At 44.5% G+C, this 19,628-nt stretch overlaps 1 protein-coding gene across 2 annotated transcripts; it reads left to right on the top strand.

Moving 5' to 3' along the window:
• The first annotated feature begins 5,907 nt into the window (after positions 1–5,907).
• On the top strand, positions 5,908–18,464 carry ZNF641 (zinc finger protein 641). Of its 2 annotated transcripts, none has more exons than XM_036890072.2 (6): positions 5,908–6,050; positions 8,712–8,920; positions 9,502–9,593; positions 10,689–10,818; positions 11,461–11,574; positions 12,461–18,464. In XM_036890072.2, the coding sequence occupies exons 2-6, from the start codon at positions 8,737–8,739 to the stop codon at positions 13,213–13,215; spliced, it is 1,275 nt and encodes a 424-aa protein (XP_036745967.1). In that variant the 5' UTR covers positions 5,908–6,050; positions 8,712–8,736; the 3' UTR covers positions 13,216–18,464. The 2 variants fall into 2 exon arrangements, with proteins under 2 accessions (XP_036745967.1, XP_057342505.1); XM_057486522.1 differs by having other exon boundaries at positions 5,914–6,050; positions 8,683–8,920.
• Positions 18,465–19,628: the final 1,164 nt, after the last annotated feature.

Here is a 19,628-nt window from a genome sequence, read left to right as displayed (position 1 = left end):
ACACCATATGCCTATATTTTTACTTAATTTAGGCCCACAACAGTTTTTAAGGAAAAGAAAAACAGTATACTAGTTTGAAGTTAAAGCTCTAATCTGTCACCCAGAAACACAGCCAGAACTAAAAAAAACAAATCTTTTTTTTTAGTTTAGCGCCATTTCTAGCACATCATTGTGCCTACTATTTAATTTAGCACTGTCTTTTCAATGAAAAATTTCCTACTTAAAATGTACAAAAGAAACTGCTACCTCCTTGTAAGGCCACTCCCCTCTCCCTCAACATCAAGGACAGCAGGATTTAAGGGTAAGCCACAGAACTTCTTAAGCCTTGACACCACCAACCATCCATTGACAAGCTTGATTTAAGGGACTCTCAGAACTCTTCTGGAAAAATAGTCCCTCTAGCCTTGACTCTGTCCACAATAGGATTGAAGAGGGTCTGCAGAGCTCAGCACACTTCTAGTGAGATCCCCATTCTACCACACACACCTCACCTCCTCAACCCCAGCTAATATAAATGCCTCACCTTACCAATAACAAGCTAAGAGACCAATCCCAAGAAGGGAGCTATAATTGGATCTGATTATCTATCTCCCCTTAAGAGTACTAATCCCATCATGTCCTACATGCCTGCTTACAACCCTCACAATAACAACCCTTAGCCTCCACATCATCCCTCTGAATAGAGGTACAGAGATTTACAGTTTTCTGCATTGCCTAATTTGAATCAGACTCTAACCCCGAAAACTACCTCTAAGTCTTTCCACTGTGACCTTGAGAATTCAAGGTCAGTCATCAGCAAAATCCCCTTGGAACAGACTGAATGTTTGTGTCCCCCCAAAATTCATATATGGAACCTAATTCCCAGTGTGACGGTGTTTGGAAGTGGGGCTCTTATAAAAGAGGCCTCGCCTCACCTCTTCCATCATGTTAAGACACAGTGAGAAGATACCATAAAGGAAGTTCTCACCAGGCACGGAATCTGTCCGCTCCTTGCTCTTAGACTCCTCAGCCTCCAAAATTATGAGAAATAAATGTTCACTGCTTGTAAGCCACCCAGTCTATGGTATTTTGTAATAACAGCCCAAATAGGGACACCCCTATATCCTTTTAACCTCTCTGATTGATGTTTCTTTCACCTCCTTTATCTGACTGAAACTTGGCTATCCCTTGAGGACAAAGCCCACTCCCCTTGCAGTCCTTTTAAGGGGTAGCTATTTTCTCTCCTACGATTTGCATACTGATACTTTTCAAAGAGTAAAGTGAAACCTGTTAGTGGGTTGTGAAATCAATTTAGTGGGTAGTATATAGAAGACTTTAAAAATAAATAGAATAGAAAATGTCAGCATATACTGCATGTAGTTAAGGTATCTCATGAAAGTTTTGTTTCAATTATGTAAATGATGTCTTTCAAATATATATATATATGCACAGATATACATATATATGTGGTACAGGGACCATGGGCTTAGACAGAGTAGGGTGAGGGCCTCCAGAAAAAACAATGCTAGATAATCCACTGTGAGATTTACTTTGGCCTGCTGGGGAGGCCCGGCTTATTTTTCTGACTTTACCCAGGTGCTGCTTTTCTTCCTCCAGCCCTAATAAAGTGATTTTCAACCTGGGAAATTTAACAAGGAAGCCCAAAACAACAGAGTAAAAACAGGAAAGATTCCATCTTAAAGATAAGATTGCATTTTAAATTCCAATTAGTTAAAAAGTAAGTTTTTTTAACATATCCTTTAACGAACACACAATAACTCAGTCCACCATGGGAGCAAAGCAGGCAGTCTTGATTGATATGCTCCCAGACCAGGAAGCTGCTATCCTGGGAGGAAGTCAGAGCAGTACATTTCTTGTAAATAATCAGTAAGACTAATAAGAAACTTAATGTCTATTCAAAGGTAAATGTTTTGGGATGATTTAGCAGGTGTGCATGCCTAGTCCTTTGTCTCTCAACTGCGTATAAAACCCCTAGACAGTGCACCACCACAGGACTCTCTTGTCCCCCTCTCCTGGCGTGAGCTGGGAGCTCTGTCCCTCGCTTTATCTCTAAACAAAAGCCTCTCACTTGCTCTCCTACCTTGAGTGTTTGCAAAGTTCATTCTTTAACTCCGCAAACAAGAAACCCAGCATCATATGTGTGTACGTATATTTGAAAGCCACCGCTTTATACCTCCTAGGATTGGAAGTGAAGTGTTTTCTTTGCCCTTCATTTCTGCCTCAAGTACCATTTCCCTTCCTCCTCCCTCAATATTGCTCTGCTTCTTCGAAGCACATGCCATCAGACCACTCCATACATTACCCTTCCTTATTATTATCACCTACCATACTCCTAGTCATTCTCCTTTCATTAAAGGCTTCCTCAACATGCTTGCTTTCACACTACCATAACCCATAATCATTCCTGGTGACTTCAATATCCATGTGGACAATGAATCTATGCTGTGGCTAAAGTTGCACAACTATGATTATTAAAACACTGAAATATTTTCACAGCCACTGGTGCCTCCAAGACCTTGCACCAATGCTATATGCTATCTTCATTTTCATGGATCTGTACCCATGCTGGTACTAATAAAATACTTTAAATACCATCCCTGATGACATTGTAGCCTCTCAGTTCCCTTGACTTTCTCCTACCTTAAATGATCCTGTCCACTACCTGAGCCACTCACTCTCACAGTCATATCCTATACCTAAACCTAAACCTAATTATTACCAACAACCTCAACCCCTCCCTAATCTCCAATTCAAGCACCCTACTCTGCTGCCTGTATCTTCAGATCACTACTTTCTAACCAATTTGTCTATCTCCCTGAGATTCAGGAATAAAATTTACCTTTCATCCTGCCATTGCAGTGTCCATCACCTATCTAGCTTCAATTCCTAGGTCTTATCATTTATTGAATTCTTCTTATGTATTAACTTGTTTATTTACATCATCTCATTTATCCTTCACAACTCTACAAAGTAGGTATAATGACATTCATTTTATTGATTAGGAAACAGGTACACATACATAAATTTTCCCAGGATTATAGAAATAAAAAGTGGAGGTTCTACAGTTTTAAATGTCTGAACCACTATTTCCTTAACCGTAACTAGGGATAAAGATAATTTATGTCCCTGAGTTGTGAAGATCACAGGTACATGGAATCACTTGGAAAATTGTAAACTGTTCTACAAATGCTAGTTATAATTATTAACTACTCACTGGGGGAGCCTTACCCTTTCCACAGGAGTCCTAACCTGAGACTTCCCTTAACCTTCCTCTTTCCTTTATAGTCATGGACAAAGAGGAAGCAAATGTTTTCACTGCCATCTTGGTAGAAAACTCATCTCTCACATCAAGCTTCAAAACTTTTGACGAGAAGGAAAGCATTGTCATAAATGGTGGGAAGGTTCTAATTAGCAATTGAAGGCATGGTTTCATTGTGGATGAATAGGCTTTTATAAGCCAAGCTAATAATCCATTACAATCAACATATAAAATAACTTTTGTAACATAATCCTAAACTGGTGAAAACCTGCATTGTACTTTCTTATTCAAACCACAGCTGAGCAAGAGCTCAGAAATGGAGCCAAGACTGGTAGGCAAAAGAATGTTTCTTAAGGTCTTTTGAAGTCCTACAGAGAACTTGGAACCTTAAATGTCTGGGAGTCCCAGGAAGAACACTGCTGTATCCTAAGAAACTCTATATGCTACATACTAGAATCTGGCTATGGGCCCAACTCATTCTATTCTGTTGTTCTGAACTCTATCAACAGGGTGGCTCCAGGTCACCAAGTTTCCTTAGAATGATATAATTAGACCCATTAGGTATATCACTTTCTTATAACACTAAATACGGTGACTCCCTATTATTTGACATGACAAATAAAAAAATCCTTGACCCTACTCTAATCTTTCTGTCACTTTCTCCATTCCATTTCTTCTCTACTGCAGATAGACACGCCTATATCTGTGTGTTCTTTATCCCACAGCATATCTATTTCCACCTTCTGATTCTATCTACGCTTTGCCTTCAAAGCTGATCTTGCAACTCTTCCACTATGAAGTCTTAAAAAGATGGAATCATCTGCCTGCTACTTACTGCATATAACTCTACCTTGTAACATTATATAGTTTGGACTTGTCCATATATTACTACGAAAGGTAAGGTACCACCTTATCAAACCCCATTTCCTTTTCTACTAGGCACAAACACTTTACTTTCCAGCACCTCCTGCAGTTAGATGGAGCCATGTGACCACCCACCTGAATTCTAGCTAAGGGAATGGGGTAAAAATGGTTCATTTTCAGAACTGGCACCTGATATCTCCAACAAGTCAACCACAGCTCTCCCCCATTATCTTAGGCCTGTAGTCAAATGATTTCAAGGCAACAGGGGTTGACAGCAACACAAGATAGAAGCCTGGTCCTTCCATGATTACCAGGAGGAGACATTCTACCCACTGTCCCCACCCAACTCTACACATGGAACATAAGCCTTTTCCACTATGATACTGGTGTTGTCAGTCTACTCTGATTAACATACCTTGTACTTGTCACCAGAGGTAATATAAATGAAAAGAAAAAGAACCCCTTTTTCATTCCAGGATCTGAGAGAAAAATCCTGGCTCTACCACTCCCCCCACACACCATATGATTCTTTACAGAATATGCTTTAGACCCTTTCCCAACTGCATGTCTAGCACATCGTCCTCTTTCTCATTATGGAGCCCTCCCCACTCTTTTCTGCCTCAAGACTTCAGTGAGCCTTCTCTGATCTCCCTCCCATATATGTTCACTTATTTATTCCTATGGCAGAGTATATTCTATTTTAGCATCTATTACATTTACTGCAAATATTTGTTAATGTATGTTTCCACAGATTTGAGTCCTTGAATATGCAGACAGTTCTTTTGGGATCTTAACTTACAGCACTTATGGTGCCTCGCAAATAAACATATATTCAGTGAATGATTGGCACCTGTAACCTTAGTGACTCATTTATTTGTTAAGTCTATAGAACTTTACAGAATTGTTGTGATGGTGGTATAATGTGATCTGTAGATTATGAACAGACTCTAATGGTGCTGTGTTCTGTATTGTAGGCCCTTCTCACCTTTTCCAGGCAAGTTCATCTTAAAGCTTCAAGGTAGCTTTGTCCAATAGAAATGTAATGCAAGTCACATATATGATTTAAACAATTTAGTAGCCATACTTAAAAAGCGAAAAATAAGTAGGTGAAGTTGTTTAAATAATATATTTAATACAATATATCCGCAATACTGCTTGTTGGAGATTTTTCGTTAACCAAGTGTTCTAAACCTGGTGTGTATGTTACAACACACCTCTGTTAGGATTAGCCACGTGTGAGCGCCCAGCAGGCACATGCAGCTCGTGGCTCCCACAGGTTGGACAACGCGCTGCAAGGCCTACATCCCACAGCACCGTCTTGGTGAAGTCAACCTGACTCTCGTTCAGAATTAGTGACTCCTCCTCCTTGTCATCTTAAGCCCCATATCCTGATACCTTGAAACCTAGAACGTAAGTAAGCTCCTTGAGGAATTTGTTGTCGCGAGAAACCGCTCTGGCAGCGACTGGCATAGAACGAACGGTTATTAACTGTCCAGGTACTTAAGGAACCCGTGTGCAGGAGACCCTGGGAGGCCGAGGGGCCGGAAGGAAAGCGGTCAGTCCCGTGGGTGCGGGCCGGGGCCGGTGCGATCCCACCGCCTGGGCCCGCGGCGGCGTCGGGGCGGCGAGCGCCCAGGTCCCCCGAGCTCGCCGGCCGGGGCTCCGGTCCCGCCCTCCCCCTCCCCCTCCCCCTCCCCTCCCCCTCCCCTCCCCCTCCCCTCCCCCTCCCCTCCCCCGCCCCGCGCCGCCGCGGCCGCCGAGCCCCGGAAGCGGGCGGGGATTTCCTGTGTCCGCCCCGCCCGAGCCCGCCCGGCCGCTGTCTCCGCCTGTCGCTGGCTTCGCGACCGCCGGCTCCGAGGAAGCGGAGGGCGGAGTGGGGGGGCTGGCGCCTAGAGGGAGGCACGGGCCTAGGGCCAGGCCGACCGGGGTGAGTGGGGCCGGCCGGAGAGTCGCGGCTGGAGGGAGGGACGCCTTGTTTCCCGGGGCGGCGGGCGGGGCCGGTCACCCATGGGGTTGGGGAGAGGATCGGCGCGGCCGCTGGGTCGCTGTCAGGACCAGGGTCGGCACCAGTGACACTCTGTGCCCGCCCCTCGCCCTGTGCCCCTCGTTCCCGTCGCCGCTGTCAGGCCCTGCGGGTGTCCGCCGCTGTCACTCGCGCACAGGTTACCCCAATGGCTCCTTTCTCTTCACTTGCCCTAGTTCACGAGAAACCTGTTTTCTGACCTCACTTCCCCTGCTCCTGCTCTGCCTCTCTCGGATTCTCTGAAGTAGGATTCTGGAGGGGCACTGTGACAAGAAGAAGGGAAGGAGCAACCTTACTCCAGAGCAGGCGCCGGCCCCGGCCCCGCCCACGCCCCACCCGGGACGGAGGGCAGGGTTCTCAGACCGCGCCGCTCGTCCCCGTGCCCTTGGGCTGCTCTTTTCGATAATTCTTTCTCTGTCCAGCAGCGCTGGCTGCAGAAACTTCCTTCAGCAAGTGCCTTGCCCCCGAGATGTGTGAGGAAAGAGGCAAAATGAAAGCCCTAAACCCAGACTCCAGCAGGCCTGGGATCATCCTGGAGCCGGCAGAAACCTGGTTAGGGCTGACACCTTAACTACCACGCTGGCTCTGAGAGTGAACATCTAAGGAAATGCAGTCTAAGGGCAAGTACCTTGCTGAGTTTTTCCCAGCACTTCCACAGGTTATCTGTCGGTGGTCTGGAGAGGCTCACAGCTGGCCCAGTAGGCTCTGCAGTAGGAGGCTGCCTATCAAGGGACTCTGCTGTTGGGGAGATGGAGAAATGGTTTGAAACAGATGTCCAGATATTTAGGTAAAGATAAAGCCCTGAGGGAGGATTTGCAAAGGGAGATAGAGAACAACGAACACTTTAGGTGAAGAGGGGGAATCAGGGCCTTATATGTTAAAAGTGAAGTGAATACAGGGGCTGGAATTCAAAGGAGAGTTAAAATGGAAGTTTCTCTTTGTTGCTTTATTGGGAATTTTCCTTTCTCATGAGAAATCTCTGAGAACGAAATCTCCTAAGCCGGGAATCAGTCCAGAATGATCCCATGGGGCCCTGGGACTTCTGTGGACGTCTGGGATGAAAGGGGAATATTTCTTTCCTGCCTGTGCATTGGGCTTAGGATTTCCACCTACCTCTTTTGTCAAAGACAAACAGGCAACAATATAAACACCTTGATATCTGGCATCACCTATTCTGGGCCTTCTGGGGTCTTGCAGTGTTACTGGATGGATGTGGGTGAGTCAGGATAATTACCAAGGTTCTAACTTGTTTGGGGAGGCCTTTCACTGGCTCTGACTTACTGGGTATTGAATACAAATCACAAAAATATGATGTTGCCAAGCAGAAAGGGACTTTTGGAAGTTGTATAGACTATTTTTCTGCCAAAAGGCAGGGGGCCCCTATCACAACACATGGGACCTGTCCTGATTCTAGTATGTCCAAGAAAGAAGAGCCCACAACCTGGTCCTGTGCACTGCAGGATTATTGTTAAGATTTTTTAAATCTAACCTAAATCTCTCCATTTGCAGCCAAAAGAAAAGAGCTTTATAGAGATAGAAATCATCTGTCTTCATGCTTCATTCATCAGCATTTTCTCCTGGAAAAGAGAAAACTATTTCCATCGTATTTAGCTTTTCCCCTGTATTTCTTATCCCTTTCTTCACTTTTGTTTCTTCTGATGGAACACACCCTGGCTTCTCTAAACTCTTCTTTAAAATGGAATATATTTTTCTAATGAGATCTGATTGGTTCTTTCCAATGTCTCAAATCACAGGGCTGTTAATTCACCCCAGAGTCAAGTTAGCAGCAACTGTTTCCTCTTGATCTACCTTTGGGTCAAACCCTTTCTGTTTTTCATTTTTTTACTTTTCCCAATTAGACATCAGCTCCTCACTGACCAACAATTTCTCTTGTATCTTAGGGTTGCTTTGGAATCTTATACCTGCTTTCCAAGTCATTGGTCTTTCTACCATATTTACTACCAGTTCTTGTTTTCTACACCAGAGTGACAGGTCATATGTTTCTTTGTTGAGGCTTGTCCTGGTTTAGCCTCATAAAGGAGGTGGGTGCTTGTGACACCCCTTTGGCTGGGACTACTATAGTAATAATTGCATTCTAAACTAATTAAAAAGAAAGGGATTTGTGGCAGAGAAACTTAACAGTGATTATATCGATTTTTGTTGAGTATAAGTCTGTGTGCATTCCTTCCTACATGTTTCTAGATTGCTTATTTTATTGTATTTCCAGTGAAATTAAATGGATAGCTTTTAAATTTCCAGGATTGTTCCTTTTTAAGAAAAGAAATTGAAGTTCTTTCAGCCTTCAGGGATATTCTATTTCTACCATGAGGTCCCCAAAATAACCATTAGTGACTTTTCTGTGTAGCACCTGCTCATTTCTAGTTCCTCCATGAAGCTTGGCTCAGACTCAGTTGACTGGGACACATCAAGCTTTTAAAGTTCATCTTCCATCAAGCTCTTCTTATCCGGTTTCATCTTTTATCCCTGGGGCTGTTCTCTATAACTCTGTTAAGAATATCACCCTTTCCATTTTCAGAGGGCACAGCTGATGTGAATTTGTTGCAGGTAACAATTTGCGTTTGTAGCAAAAATGCTTTCAGAACAGACAGCAGCCCTGGGGACAGGATGGGAGTCAATGAATGTCCAGCTGGATGGAGCAGAGCCCCGGGTGGAAAGGGGAAGCCAGGAAGAGGGGCCACGGAGAACAACACCAGGGCCACTGGAGCACCTATGCTGCGACCTTGAAGAGGAGCCACAGCCCCTTCAGGAGAAGGGTGAGAGCCCAGAGGGTGTGCATGTGGGAAGCACAATGCAAAGAGTAGTCTCCTAATCTATTTTCCCAAAAGTAAGAGTTAAAAATCACCAGATTGTCATGGATTGGACATCATAACCAATAGCAGGACCAGTCCATTCTTCTTGGGTTCTGGATCACAGGAATATTAGAAGCTTCTAGATTCTACAGGCCATGTAACTGAGCTGCTCCTATTCCTTGCATAATCCCTCCACAAGCTGCAAGTGCATGGTTAGTGGTTCTGAATGTGGGAGACAAAGGAAATGACAGCAACACTGATTACTGTTGGAGAACACACCCAGTAAGATGCACTTTATTTCATTCAGATAATGTAAATTCAAACCACAGCTCGTCTAGTAAAGATGGATGACATAAAAGCTCACCAAAAACTACTCAATACACTTGTGAACGTTTTGAGTGAAGTTCTCTGTGTATCTGAGTTTTACCAGTGGGCATAGATACAGGAAAAAACGTTACCCTTAAACCCCTCTAAAATGGGGCCCAGGCTTTTACTGTGAAAGGGTGGATGGTCCATCTCTAATGGTGCCCTTCTCCCTTCACCAGCTCAGTCAGCTCCCTGGGTTCCTGCCATTACCCAGGAGGGGAGCACTGGAGATTGGGAGATGGCAGCTGCTCTTCTCGCAGCCGGATCACAGGTGGGCTTTGTGTTTCCCTTGGCTTCTCCTGGAGTCTCATCCCTGCTGCCTTCTATAGCCTTAGCACCATCCCATTGATTTACTTCACATGATCACTAATGATATGTCCATCTTGTAACTGAACAGATTCTATCTCTTCCCAAAGGGCTCACAATACCCTTGACAAAATAAATGGAGGCATAATAGGAAGAAGAGAATTTCTAGAGGTTATGGTTTTTTTGATGGATAGCTGTGCTCTCCACAGGGGGATTTTAAGAACAATTCATTAATATCCTTTAAGAAATCTAGAAAGATTAGGAAAAGAGCTGAAGGAGGCTTGGAAAAACATAAAGCAGACAGGATTAGGTAGATAATAGAGTATTTATGGAAGAGTAGAGAATATAGAAAGACTAGAAGGCATAGGAGAGCCATGGAAAGGTAATAGCAGCAGTAGTTGTAGCTACACTCCCAGAGGGCTTACCATGCTTGCTGTTTCTATGACTGCTTATGTGTAGTAACTCATTTAACCCTAGAAAACTCAGTTATCCTCATTTTACAGGTCAGGCACTTGTGTGAGACTATACTGCTAGTAAGTGGCAGAAATAGGAGTCATTTGGTTCCAGAATCTGAGCTGACCACACTGTACTAAGCTTCCTCAAAAGATTGGCATGGTGGGGGGAAGGGCAAGAAAGAATGTTTTTATCTGTATCATTTTGTGATACAGATAAAGAAAAGTTCTACATACAGAAAAGGAAAGGTCAAGTGGAGGGAGGAGGAACTAGTACACAACTTCTGCAGTGAAGATGAGGCAGGTGAGAAGGGATTGGGCGGCTCCCTGTAGCCGCATGGAGGGAGCACTGAATGTGGGGGGCCTCCGCTTCTCACGCCCTACTTGGGGGAGCTCCTCTAGAGACGCTGTCCTCACCTGTTCAGGAATCACTTTCTTTACCCATCTCCAGTTTTCCTCTTCCCCAAACTATGTGCCCTACCCAGGAATCTCTGGGAGGTTCTTTAGATCCTCTTTTGCCCTCTCTCCTCTACTACCTCAGCCTTTTATATTGAGACCACATTTTTTCTTTAGGAACAACTACTAACAGATGCCACATTTCATTTCAGGGCCTGGTAACAATCAAGGATGTGTCCCTGTGCTTCTCTCAGGAGGAATGGCGGAGCCTGGACCCTTCTCAGACAGACTTTTATGGAGAATATGTCATGCAGGAAAACTGTGGAATAGTGGTCTCTCTAAGTAAGCATGACCTTTCCCAGCCACTATGAAAGATTGCACTCTGGGAGGATGGAGCCATCCGCCCTAGGGCTGTTGGTAGTATCTGTGTAGGGTTCTTTCCTTGGCAGGTAATCTGTCTAGTTTTCCAGCAGAGAAAGAGCACTAAGGGCTAATTCAAAGAGAATGGAAGTGAGGCATCATTTTAAAAAAAAAACCAGCAAAATAATAGTGAATTATGGAGAAGAGAACGCTAGGCTCTTCTTAGTTGGAAATTGAGAGGTTCTTAAAAAGCAGAGAGAAGGACATTTAAGAGATGGAACCTGAGTCCTTGGAAGCTCAGAAACCTTCAAGGGAAAGATGGGAGTAGGGGGGTGGGGACAGCTATAGTAGGGCTAATTAACTGAAGTTATGACCAGAAAGGTGGGAAGTATTTGAAATTTGAGTGGCAGAGAACAGATTCATTGGGGGAGAGTGCGTTTTTCTAGAAGACAGAAGAGGAAACAAAAATGGGAGGGAGGAAGAGAGAGAGGTCTGTATCTGGCTGCTTTTATCTAGAATTCCAGGGAATAATTCAGGGAATAGCTTTTTTTTTTCTTCAGAAATTCTATATGAGTTCAGTGAGTTGAACTCACTGACATCTCTATTTTCCTTTCCCATGAGCAGGATTTCCAATTCCCAAATTGGACATGCTTTCTCAACTAGAAGGAGGGGAAGAACAATGGGTCCCTGACCCCCAGGACTTAGAAGAGAGGGACATCCTGAGGGTCACATATACAGGTAAGGACTGAGAATAGACTTTCAGCCACAGTGATGACACTGCCTTCATCCCTTTTGGAGTGTCATCATTACAAGTCCCTCTGATCCCTCCTCTGCCTCGGAGAGTGACAGAGCTGAAAGCTTTAGAGATCTCTTCCTTCAGAAGTAAGGCAGTGTAGCAGAAGAGTTTAGAGGGTAGGCTCTGGAGCCAGACTTTGTGGATTTGAATCTAGGGACCATACCTGTGGGATCTTGGAAAACTAATTAACCTCACTTTGCATTACTCATCTGTGAGTTATTGTGAGATTTAAATATGTTAACATAGTAGAACAATACCAGGCACATAGTAAGCACTCAATAAATGTCAGTTATTGTTATTGTTGATGTTATTGTTGTTCAACCTCCCTCCCATTGTAGAAGTGCCTCCCACAGTGTCTCCGGTATTGCTAACAGCCAGCAGTGAGTGCAGCATATTGCTTAACTCTCTTCATTTATGCTTAGGCAAGAAGATGGTGATTAATAGTAAAAAATAGTGGTAAATAAGTAATAGTGATAAACAATAACAATAGCACAGACCATTTACTGAGTGCTTAGTATGTGCAGCTACTATACAATGCTATCTATCTTACAACATCTATCTTACAATTATTCCCATTTTTCAGAAGAAGATATGAGGGCTTATAGAAGTCAAGTGGGAAAGCTGAGATTCAAAATTGGGTAATCTGCCTCCTAAGCCTAGGCTTTTAACCTTTACACCTCTTGCAGTGTCTTACACACATTAGAATCTGTTCTCTCACCCCTTGTGGGATGAGGTTTAAGTCATTATAGGAACCATACAACCTCACCTGTGACTTGAGTGGGGTGCTCTCTGTGACTCCCATCTTGGGTTGGTATTTTCCCTTCACAGGAGATGGAAGTGAGCACGAGGGAGATACCCCTGAACTAGAAGCAGAACCTCCCAGAATGTTGTCTAGTGTGTCTGAAGATACTGTTCTCTGGAACCCAGAACAGGATGAGAGCTGGGATTCCATGCCCAGGAATTCCAGAGGAATGCTCCTGGCCCCACCTTTTCTTCAGGAAGATAGCTTCTCAAACCTTCTATGTAGCACAGAGATGGATTCCCTGTTAAGACCACACACTTGCCCCCAGTGTGGGAAACAGTTTGTGTGGGGCTCCCACCTTGCCAGGCACCAGCAAACACACACTGGGGAAAGGCCCTACAGCTGCCTCAAGTGTGAGAAGAGCTTTGGGCGAAGACATCACCTGATCCGGCACCAGAAAACCCACCTACATGACAAGCCCAGCAGATGCTCTGAGTGTGGCAAGAATTTCCGATGCAACTCCCACTTGGCCAGCCACCAGAGAGTGCACGTGGAAGGCAAGTCCTGCAAGGGCCAAGAGGTTGGAGAGAGCCCTGGGGTTCGGAAACGGCAGCGTGCTCCACCAGTGCCAAAGTGCCATGTGTGCACTGAGTGTGGGAAGAGCTTTGGCCGACGGCACCACCTGGTGAGACACTGGCTGACCCATACTGGGGAAAAGCCCTTCCAGTGCCCTCGCTGTGAGAAGAGCTTTGGCCGCAAACATCACCTGGACAGGCACCTGCTGACCCACCAAGGACAAAGTCCCCGGAGCAGCTGGGACAGAGGGACATCTGTCTTTTGAAATTTGTTTCTGCTGCAACTATGGTCACATCTTTCAGCTGGTGCTACCAGGCATCTCTGCCAGAGCTGCCCTTCTCCTGTACCCCAGTGGCCAGAATCATGAGCCCTAGAGAGATGAGATTCCAGCATTGGTCAGACATTTCTCACCAGTTCTGTGAGATACCACATAAAAGTTCTGTAGGCAAAACTTTTGGGAAACAGTGCTTCTATATGGGCTGATATTCAGCCTGAGCCCATTCTCAAGGGTACAGTGGTGCCAGCAGTTTATGGCTGAGTTCTGGTACGATTGGGTGGTACCCATGCTGTACCAATTGTTAAATATTTTGAGTATCACCCTTGTATACTGTAACTATTATATTCTTTCTATATGTATATAGAGAGAGACCATATAAGCATATTAAAGGCTCTGAAAACTTTCGCAGTAGAGCAAATTGTTAAGCCTCTTTAAATGCAGTGTTTCCTAAATTTATTTGACCTTAATATTCTTTCTATCTTGTATTGCACAGAACTGGTGATTCCATGAAACATACTCTGGAGAACCACTGGGCTAGAGAGTAATGAGGAAACAAGAAAGAGATAATGATTAGGCACCCCGAGCCCCCCTTTTTTAACCAAATGAAAGCTGAGGGGCAGACCTCATTCCTGTGTGGGTCCATCACTCTTACCCTGCTCAGCTGAATATACATCCACATCTCTACTCCCACCTGCTGAAAAACAGAAACAATAATCTTTTCACCCCCTTATTCCTTCTCCCTTCATCTTGCACATATATATATCCAGCTGAGAGATCACACCAGAAAGCTAAAAGATGGTCCTTATATCCCCGAGTAACCTAGGCCCACACAGAAGAAAAAAAACTTGATCCCCCTGAACAGATCCCCCTCCTCCTGACTGTCTTTGTGTGTCTATGTGTATGTGTGTGCAGGGTCCTTGAAGAGAGCATGCAAAGTGCAAACTGTACAAGATAGATTTTCTAGGGGCTGCGTTCTGGGGATGAGGGTAGTGGGGTTTTTTGTTTGATTTGTCAAGATAGGAAGTAAGCTGAACAATTAAGGAGGCCCTACTGGAAAGGTTAAGTGCATGGGTTAAGTTGTGGGAGTTGAGATATAATGCCTTCCCCAGTATCACTGAAATCAAGACAGCTGTGAAAGTCTAGGTCTGAATTTCTGGGCCACTGATTCTTTGTGCCTGGGAAGAGACAGAAAGAGACATTGTCAGTGAAGTGAGCTGTTTCTTGTTGATTTCAAACAAATCAACATTTCAAATAGAAGCTTTCTGTTGAGTGGGTATTTGTCTTAAGTGCTGGGAAGTTAGGGCAGGAATCAGTGTTTGCAAGTTGTTGTCATCACTCTGATTTGACCTTAATTGCTTCATTAGGGGGCAGAGTTGTTCTTGAAAATCTCATTCTCCCAGAAACAGAGCTATGGTTTAGTTTTTCAGCTGATGTAGTGTAATGAGCTTTCCCGGTTGGTTTTCCTCCCAGTTCTGGGAAGGTGTACACACTATGACTCTTAACTCCAGGACTTGCATAAGTATTCTAGCATCTGTTAGTTGATAAGTTTGGTCAATGTTTCTCTTTCTTGATGATGTGTTAATACTAATCTTATAATTTAAGATTTATCTTGTATGTAAGAGCAGTTTGGGGTTAGGGAGGGAGAGGAACACAGAGGATAAAGGTGGTGTAGTTTCTCTTTAGTGCTTAAATTCTGGTTTTTCCTTAGCACATGTATTTCTCAACTACAATTGGAGGAATTAACCAGAGAGGCAAGAGGAAGTGAGTTGCAATGGTCTAGTTTAATGACTGTTCCATTTGCTTAGGTAAAACTGGGGGAATCACAGCTCCTCAAAGTCCTGGACCCAATTGAAGCTGAAAGTGGGTCATTTTGTTGACTGGGCTTCTAAAGTCTATATGACTTGAGCAACCCAGCCCAGACCTCCCTTCAGAGAAGCCTTCCTTCTTTGACTGGAATGCACTTCTCTTGCTTACATTCCTATGAATAGAGCAAAATGGCTAGTTGGTTGTAAGGTGGCTTTGTCCTAAGTCCCTAGAGACAGGAGCATTTTAGGATTGGTATTAGGAGATGCCCCAGGGAACAGGACTGTATTAGATTCCAGTGGTAAAACTATACTGTGCCATTTCTTTTGCCCTCCCACTATGCCTCATTGATTAATGCGATCAGTTCTATATAAGCAGTGGTTCAGAACCTGTTTGAGTGACAGACCATTTTGAGAATCTGATAAAACCAGAAACTTCCTTTTGAGAAAAACAGACATTAGAAATAAACTTTTGCATATACTTGTAGCAGGTTCAGAGCCTATCCATGGAATCACTAAACTGGGGTCAAAGAAAGGGAGGTACTTGACCCAGTATAGTTGTGATTATTTGTTCAAGAATTGCTTAGGCAAGGATCACTCATTATTTTAAGGACTAAGACACCAGAGGCAGGGTATAAGGATAGAGTCTGGTCTTTAATGACTAGAAGGATATTGCTTACATTCTGTGTTTTTTAAGAAAGATATGACATGTTGACACATCCAGCTCCTCATATACCTTGTTTTAAAGACCTGTGGGAGGTCTTTAAAGATCCCATGCTATCAGATCACACCTCTTAATAACCAGATTGATCTGTGTTAGTGATTGTTAATGTTAGAAAGTGAAGCCTGCAAAGTGTAGGTATAGTCATAGCATCCAACTGAAAGATATCATGGAGTCTAAGGGCCTTCTGCAGAAGGGACAACTCAGTAGGGCATGTCTGGTATACTACTGTCTTCTCTACCTCAGTCCAACACCACTTCCCTTGGACAAAAAGTAAAATAACAGCCATCAGATGGGTGAATAGATCTGAATGAGTTTTCCCATAGGAAATCAGCTTCAAACTCCATCTTCTTTCCAACATCCTCTGCCATATATCTACCCTATCCCTTTAAATGAAAAATGTCTCTGTGTCCTCTCTAGGCAAAATGTAAAATAGGGAAGTTCAGAGACCTGTCACTTTTTTCCTTCTTTTGCACCTCTCCTATTCAGGGCTCAAGTATCCTCCTGTTTCTACCCCATCAATGTATCTGCAAAGAATCCTTTACACTGGAGATTATAACCCAAAATGTTATCTTTTCCAGAGCTACTTACATTTTAAGCCTTAGCTCTGATATAGAAATGGAAAGAAAAGCTTTTCCTTGTTAAAATGATGTTATTCCTTCAGGGAGCTAAAAGGCTAATAATTTGGGACAAAAACATTCCCTTTCTAGCACTCCTGCAACCAAACCACAGTTTCCTATTTTCATCAAGGGCAAGGTGAGCCCTGACTCAAAACCAGAAATGCCAGTTTCTTTCCCTTTTTCTTCAGATCGGTGCACTGGACAGGGGTTAGTGCGGCTGGGCAATAACAGAAAAGTGGAGTCTATTCCCTCAGACTCCTTAGAGATCCTGAGCTGGCACAATCTTCTATTTCCTGGAGTGCTGTGTTGTGCTGTAGGTCTCAAAATGTGGCATTGATATCACCTGCGAACTTGTTTTAGAAATGAAAATTCTTGGTCTCCGTCCCAGACAAACAATCAGAAACTGGGCGTAGAGCCCAACAGTCTTTAAAGATGCCTCCAGGATGTCTAATGTGTGCTAAACCTTGAGAACCACTGGCTAGGAGATTCAAATTCCATTTTACTCAGTGGTACCTCATACTCTTCAAATGGAGAGAGGAGGGATCTTCACACCCCTGTTGTCAGATTTATTTTCTGCAACCTCTCCAGGCTAGTTGCTCCTCAGTTCTATTCCTTCTGAGTCCCAAGGCCGTCCCTGACTCTTAAATCAGTCATGACTGGGTTCATCAACAGTTTCAGAAACTAGTGGGGCAACTAACTACCAAGCTGCTGTAGTTGGTTGGGGCTGGGCTTCTAAAATGAGCACTGAAGATTCATGACAAAAAAGGAGTGGACACCTCAAAGAAGGGAAATCCAATATAAAACTGAAACAATGACATTCAGGGAAATGGTCTTCCTTTGCTAGTTATCTGGTCCTATTCCAGAACTAGTACGTTACCCAGAGGCAGGCAAGGTGGGGATTCAGCACAGGAGCAAGGCTAGCTGTCCAACCCAAGTTTTCCAACCTCACAATTGCCCTGGAGACCAATGTGCCATGCAAGGGATTTTTAAGCCAGACCAGGCCAGCTTCTCTCCTAGGCACAGCAACAAGAACAGTCTGAACTGACAGTGACGGATCAGCAGCCCTTCTGGGGAGCTCCCAGGTCAAAAGTTTAGAGTGAATCTAAGTGTCTCTGGGGAGGTGATCAGCCCTTCCCCAGGCGGAGAAGCCTGGGAATGCTTTTCTTCCACTCCAGGCCTCAGGCTCTTGCCCTCTTTCATTTTCCAGCCGCCACCTCCATTTTCCCGGTAAGTGGAGCTCTCCCTCCACTGTTCACTCCTTCTTATTCAATTTGTTTAATTTGGTTTGGTATTTTGTTTTACCTGGGGAATGCCACACCTTCCCCAGGCTTTTTGTTCTTCACAATCCCTATCCTTCTTCCACCGTAGTTTCTGTCTTTGAGCTTCTGGCCCGTTCCATCCCATCATGAGCTTACTCACTACCTGTTCTGTGCCTATTGTCCAGTTTCTTTTCTGTCAGCTTGAAGCCTGCTACACAGGTCACTGTCACACTTCCCACTTCTTCCCTCAGACTTTTGGCTTGGCAATGCAGTCAGCAGCTATCTCACCACTACCTCTCTCTCCCTCATATAACCTCTTCACCTCCGAACTTGATCCAAGCCCTTCACTCCATTCCCTACAGACTTCTTCTCTTGATGTGGTTTTCTACTTTCTATTTTGATTTATTCATCCCCTCATGTCTCTTGTGGGTTCCAAGAATCAGTCTCAATTCTACAAGCCATTTGTTTTGTATGCTTACTATGCATCAGGCATTAGCTGTTCCAGGCTTGGGAGATCATGTGTGACTGTGGTTCCTGTACTTAGCATGTTGCTCAGCCAAGCCCACCCCTGCCACCACTTTCCTGCCACACCTAACACTGCACACCAAAGCACCCTCTTTCTGGGTGCTTTTCAGGGTATATGCCCACTTGCCATACAGCCCCCACTGCTCCATGCCTTCCAGATTTCTAGCTGTTGTCTGACTTGGTTCCCTCTGATGGTCTGTGAACTTCCTGTGGATTACCCAACAGGGGATCTTTGTCTGTATCCTTAGGGATCTATAATACCCTTTTTATGGTCCCTGTCAGTTGAATAAAGTATTGGCTGTGTCACTGATGTCCTCTCAGCCCTATGCTCTCCTCTACTCTTCCTCCATTTTTAGCTTTTCTCTCCTAAAAAGGCTGCAACAGAGTTGGAGACACCACACAGCTTTGCAGGGGAGTCATGCAGTCATGTACAAGTCTCCTCACTGCTCTTCTAAAACATAACCTCAAAATGCCACAAATTAAGCTTCCCTGCCTCCTGGTGTCCTGGCTCCCAGATGTCCATTCCTAGTCAACCAGGAACTCAACACAACCTAGAGAGGGGGTCAGCAGGGCCAGGCCTAGGGTTAGATGAGTGAGGGCCTAGAGCATGAATATATTTGGAGGCATCTGTCTCGGGGTGGTTAAAGTGCCTACCTTGCTCTTGGAAGAACATTATTGTGCTGAGCCCAGTCTGGAGCCCAGGGTGATAGTGGTGACTATTAATTGAGCCCCTAGGCAAATTCACAGTAATTGGAGATAATTGGGGAGCTTTGAGGGAGCCAGAGAAAGTGTTTACAGATGGGAGGGACTGCCAGCCTTTGACCCACTGACATGGCCTCCTACCCCTAAAGCTTTGCTGGGGTCTGGAGAGGGAACTGCTTTGCAGGCATTGATTGAAAGCCAAATGCTTTGCTCCTCCTCCATGGGAGTTCCCTTAAAGAGTTCTGAGCCTACTACTTAGGGGACAATCTGCCTTTGCACCTTTCCAAACACAAGTCAGGCTGTTTTGTCACTTGCTTCCATGCTTCATATGTTTCCCTATTTTCTTGCACTCACTCTACCTTCCCCTCAGCCATTTGTTGTAGTACTTTAGAAAAGTCTGATCTTTCCCTTAACCAAAAAGGGGAGGAGGGAAGTAAGGAAAGAGGGAGGAGATATACAGCTGTGACTCTTCATGAGACCCCTGTCTCTCAGCTATCTCCAGAGGACTACTGCAATCCTGATTTCTTGCTTACTCTCCTATCGGTGTCTTTCCCAACCTCATCCAAGGCCTTATGCTGACAACCCCCACCCCAAACTTCATTTTGTCTCTTCCAAATCCTTTGGCTTTTTTTTTGAAGTTCTTTCCTGACTAGGTGCCCCTGTATTAACTTCCCAACCTGTTTTCCTGTCCTTGCTAGGCACTTTGGTTTTGGCTGGAGTAACCCCCAACCCAACCACACAGTCCTGTCATCTTAGAGCTCCCTAGAGGAGG

Source organism: Manis pentadactyla, chromosome 10 (assembly GCF_030020395.1).
Source record: "Manis pentadactyla isolate mManPen7 chromosome 10, mManPen7.hap1, whole genome shotgun sequence".
NCBI classification, from domain to species: domain Eukaryota; kingdom Metazoa; phylum Chordata; class Mammalia; order Pholidota; family Manidae; genus Manis; species Manis pentadactyla.
The sequence above is the reverse complement of the archived record's forward strand: the minus strand, read 5'-3'. Positions and strand labels throughout refer to the sequence as shown.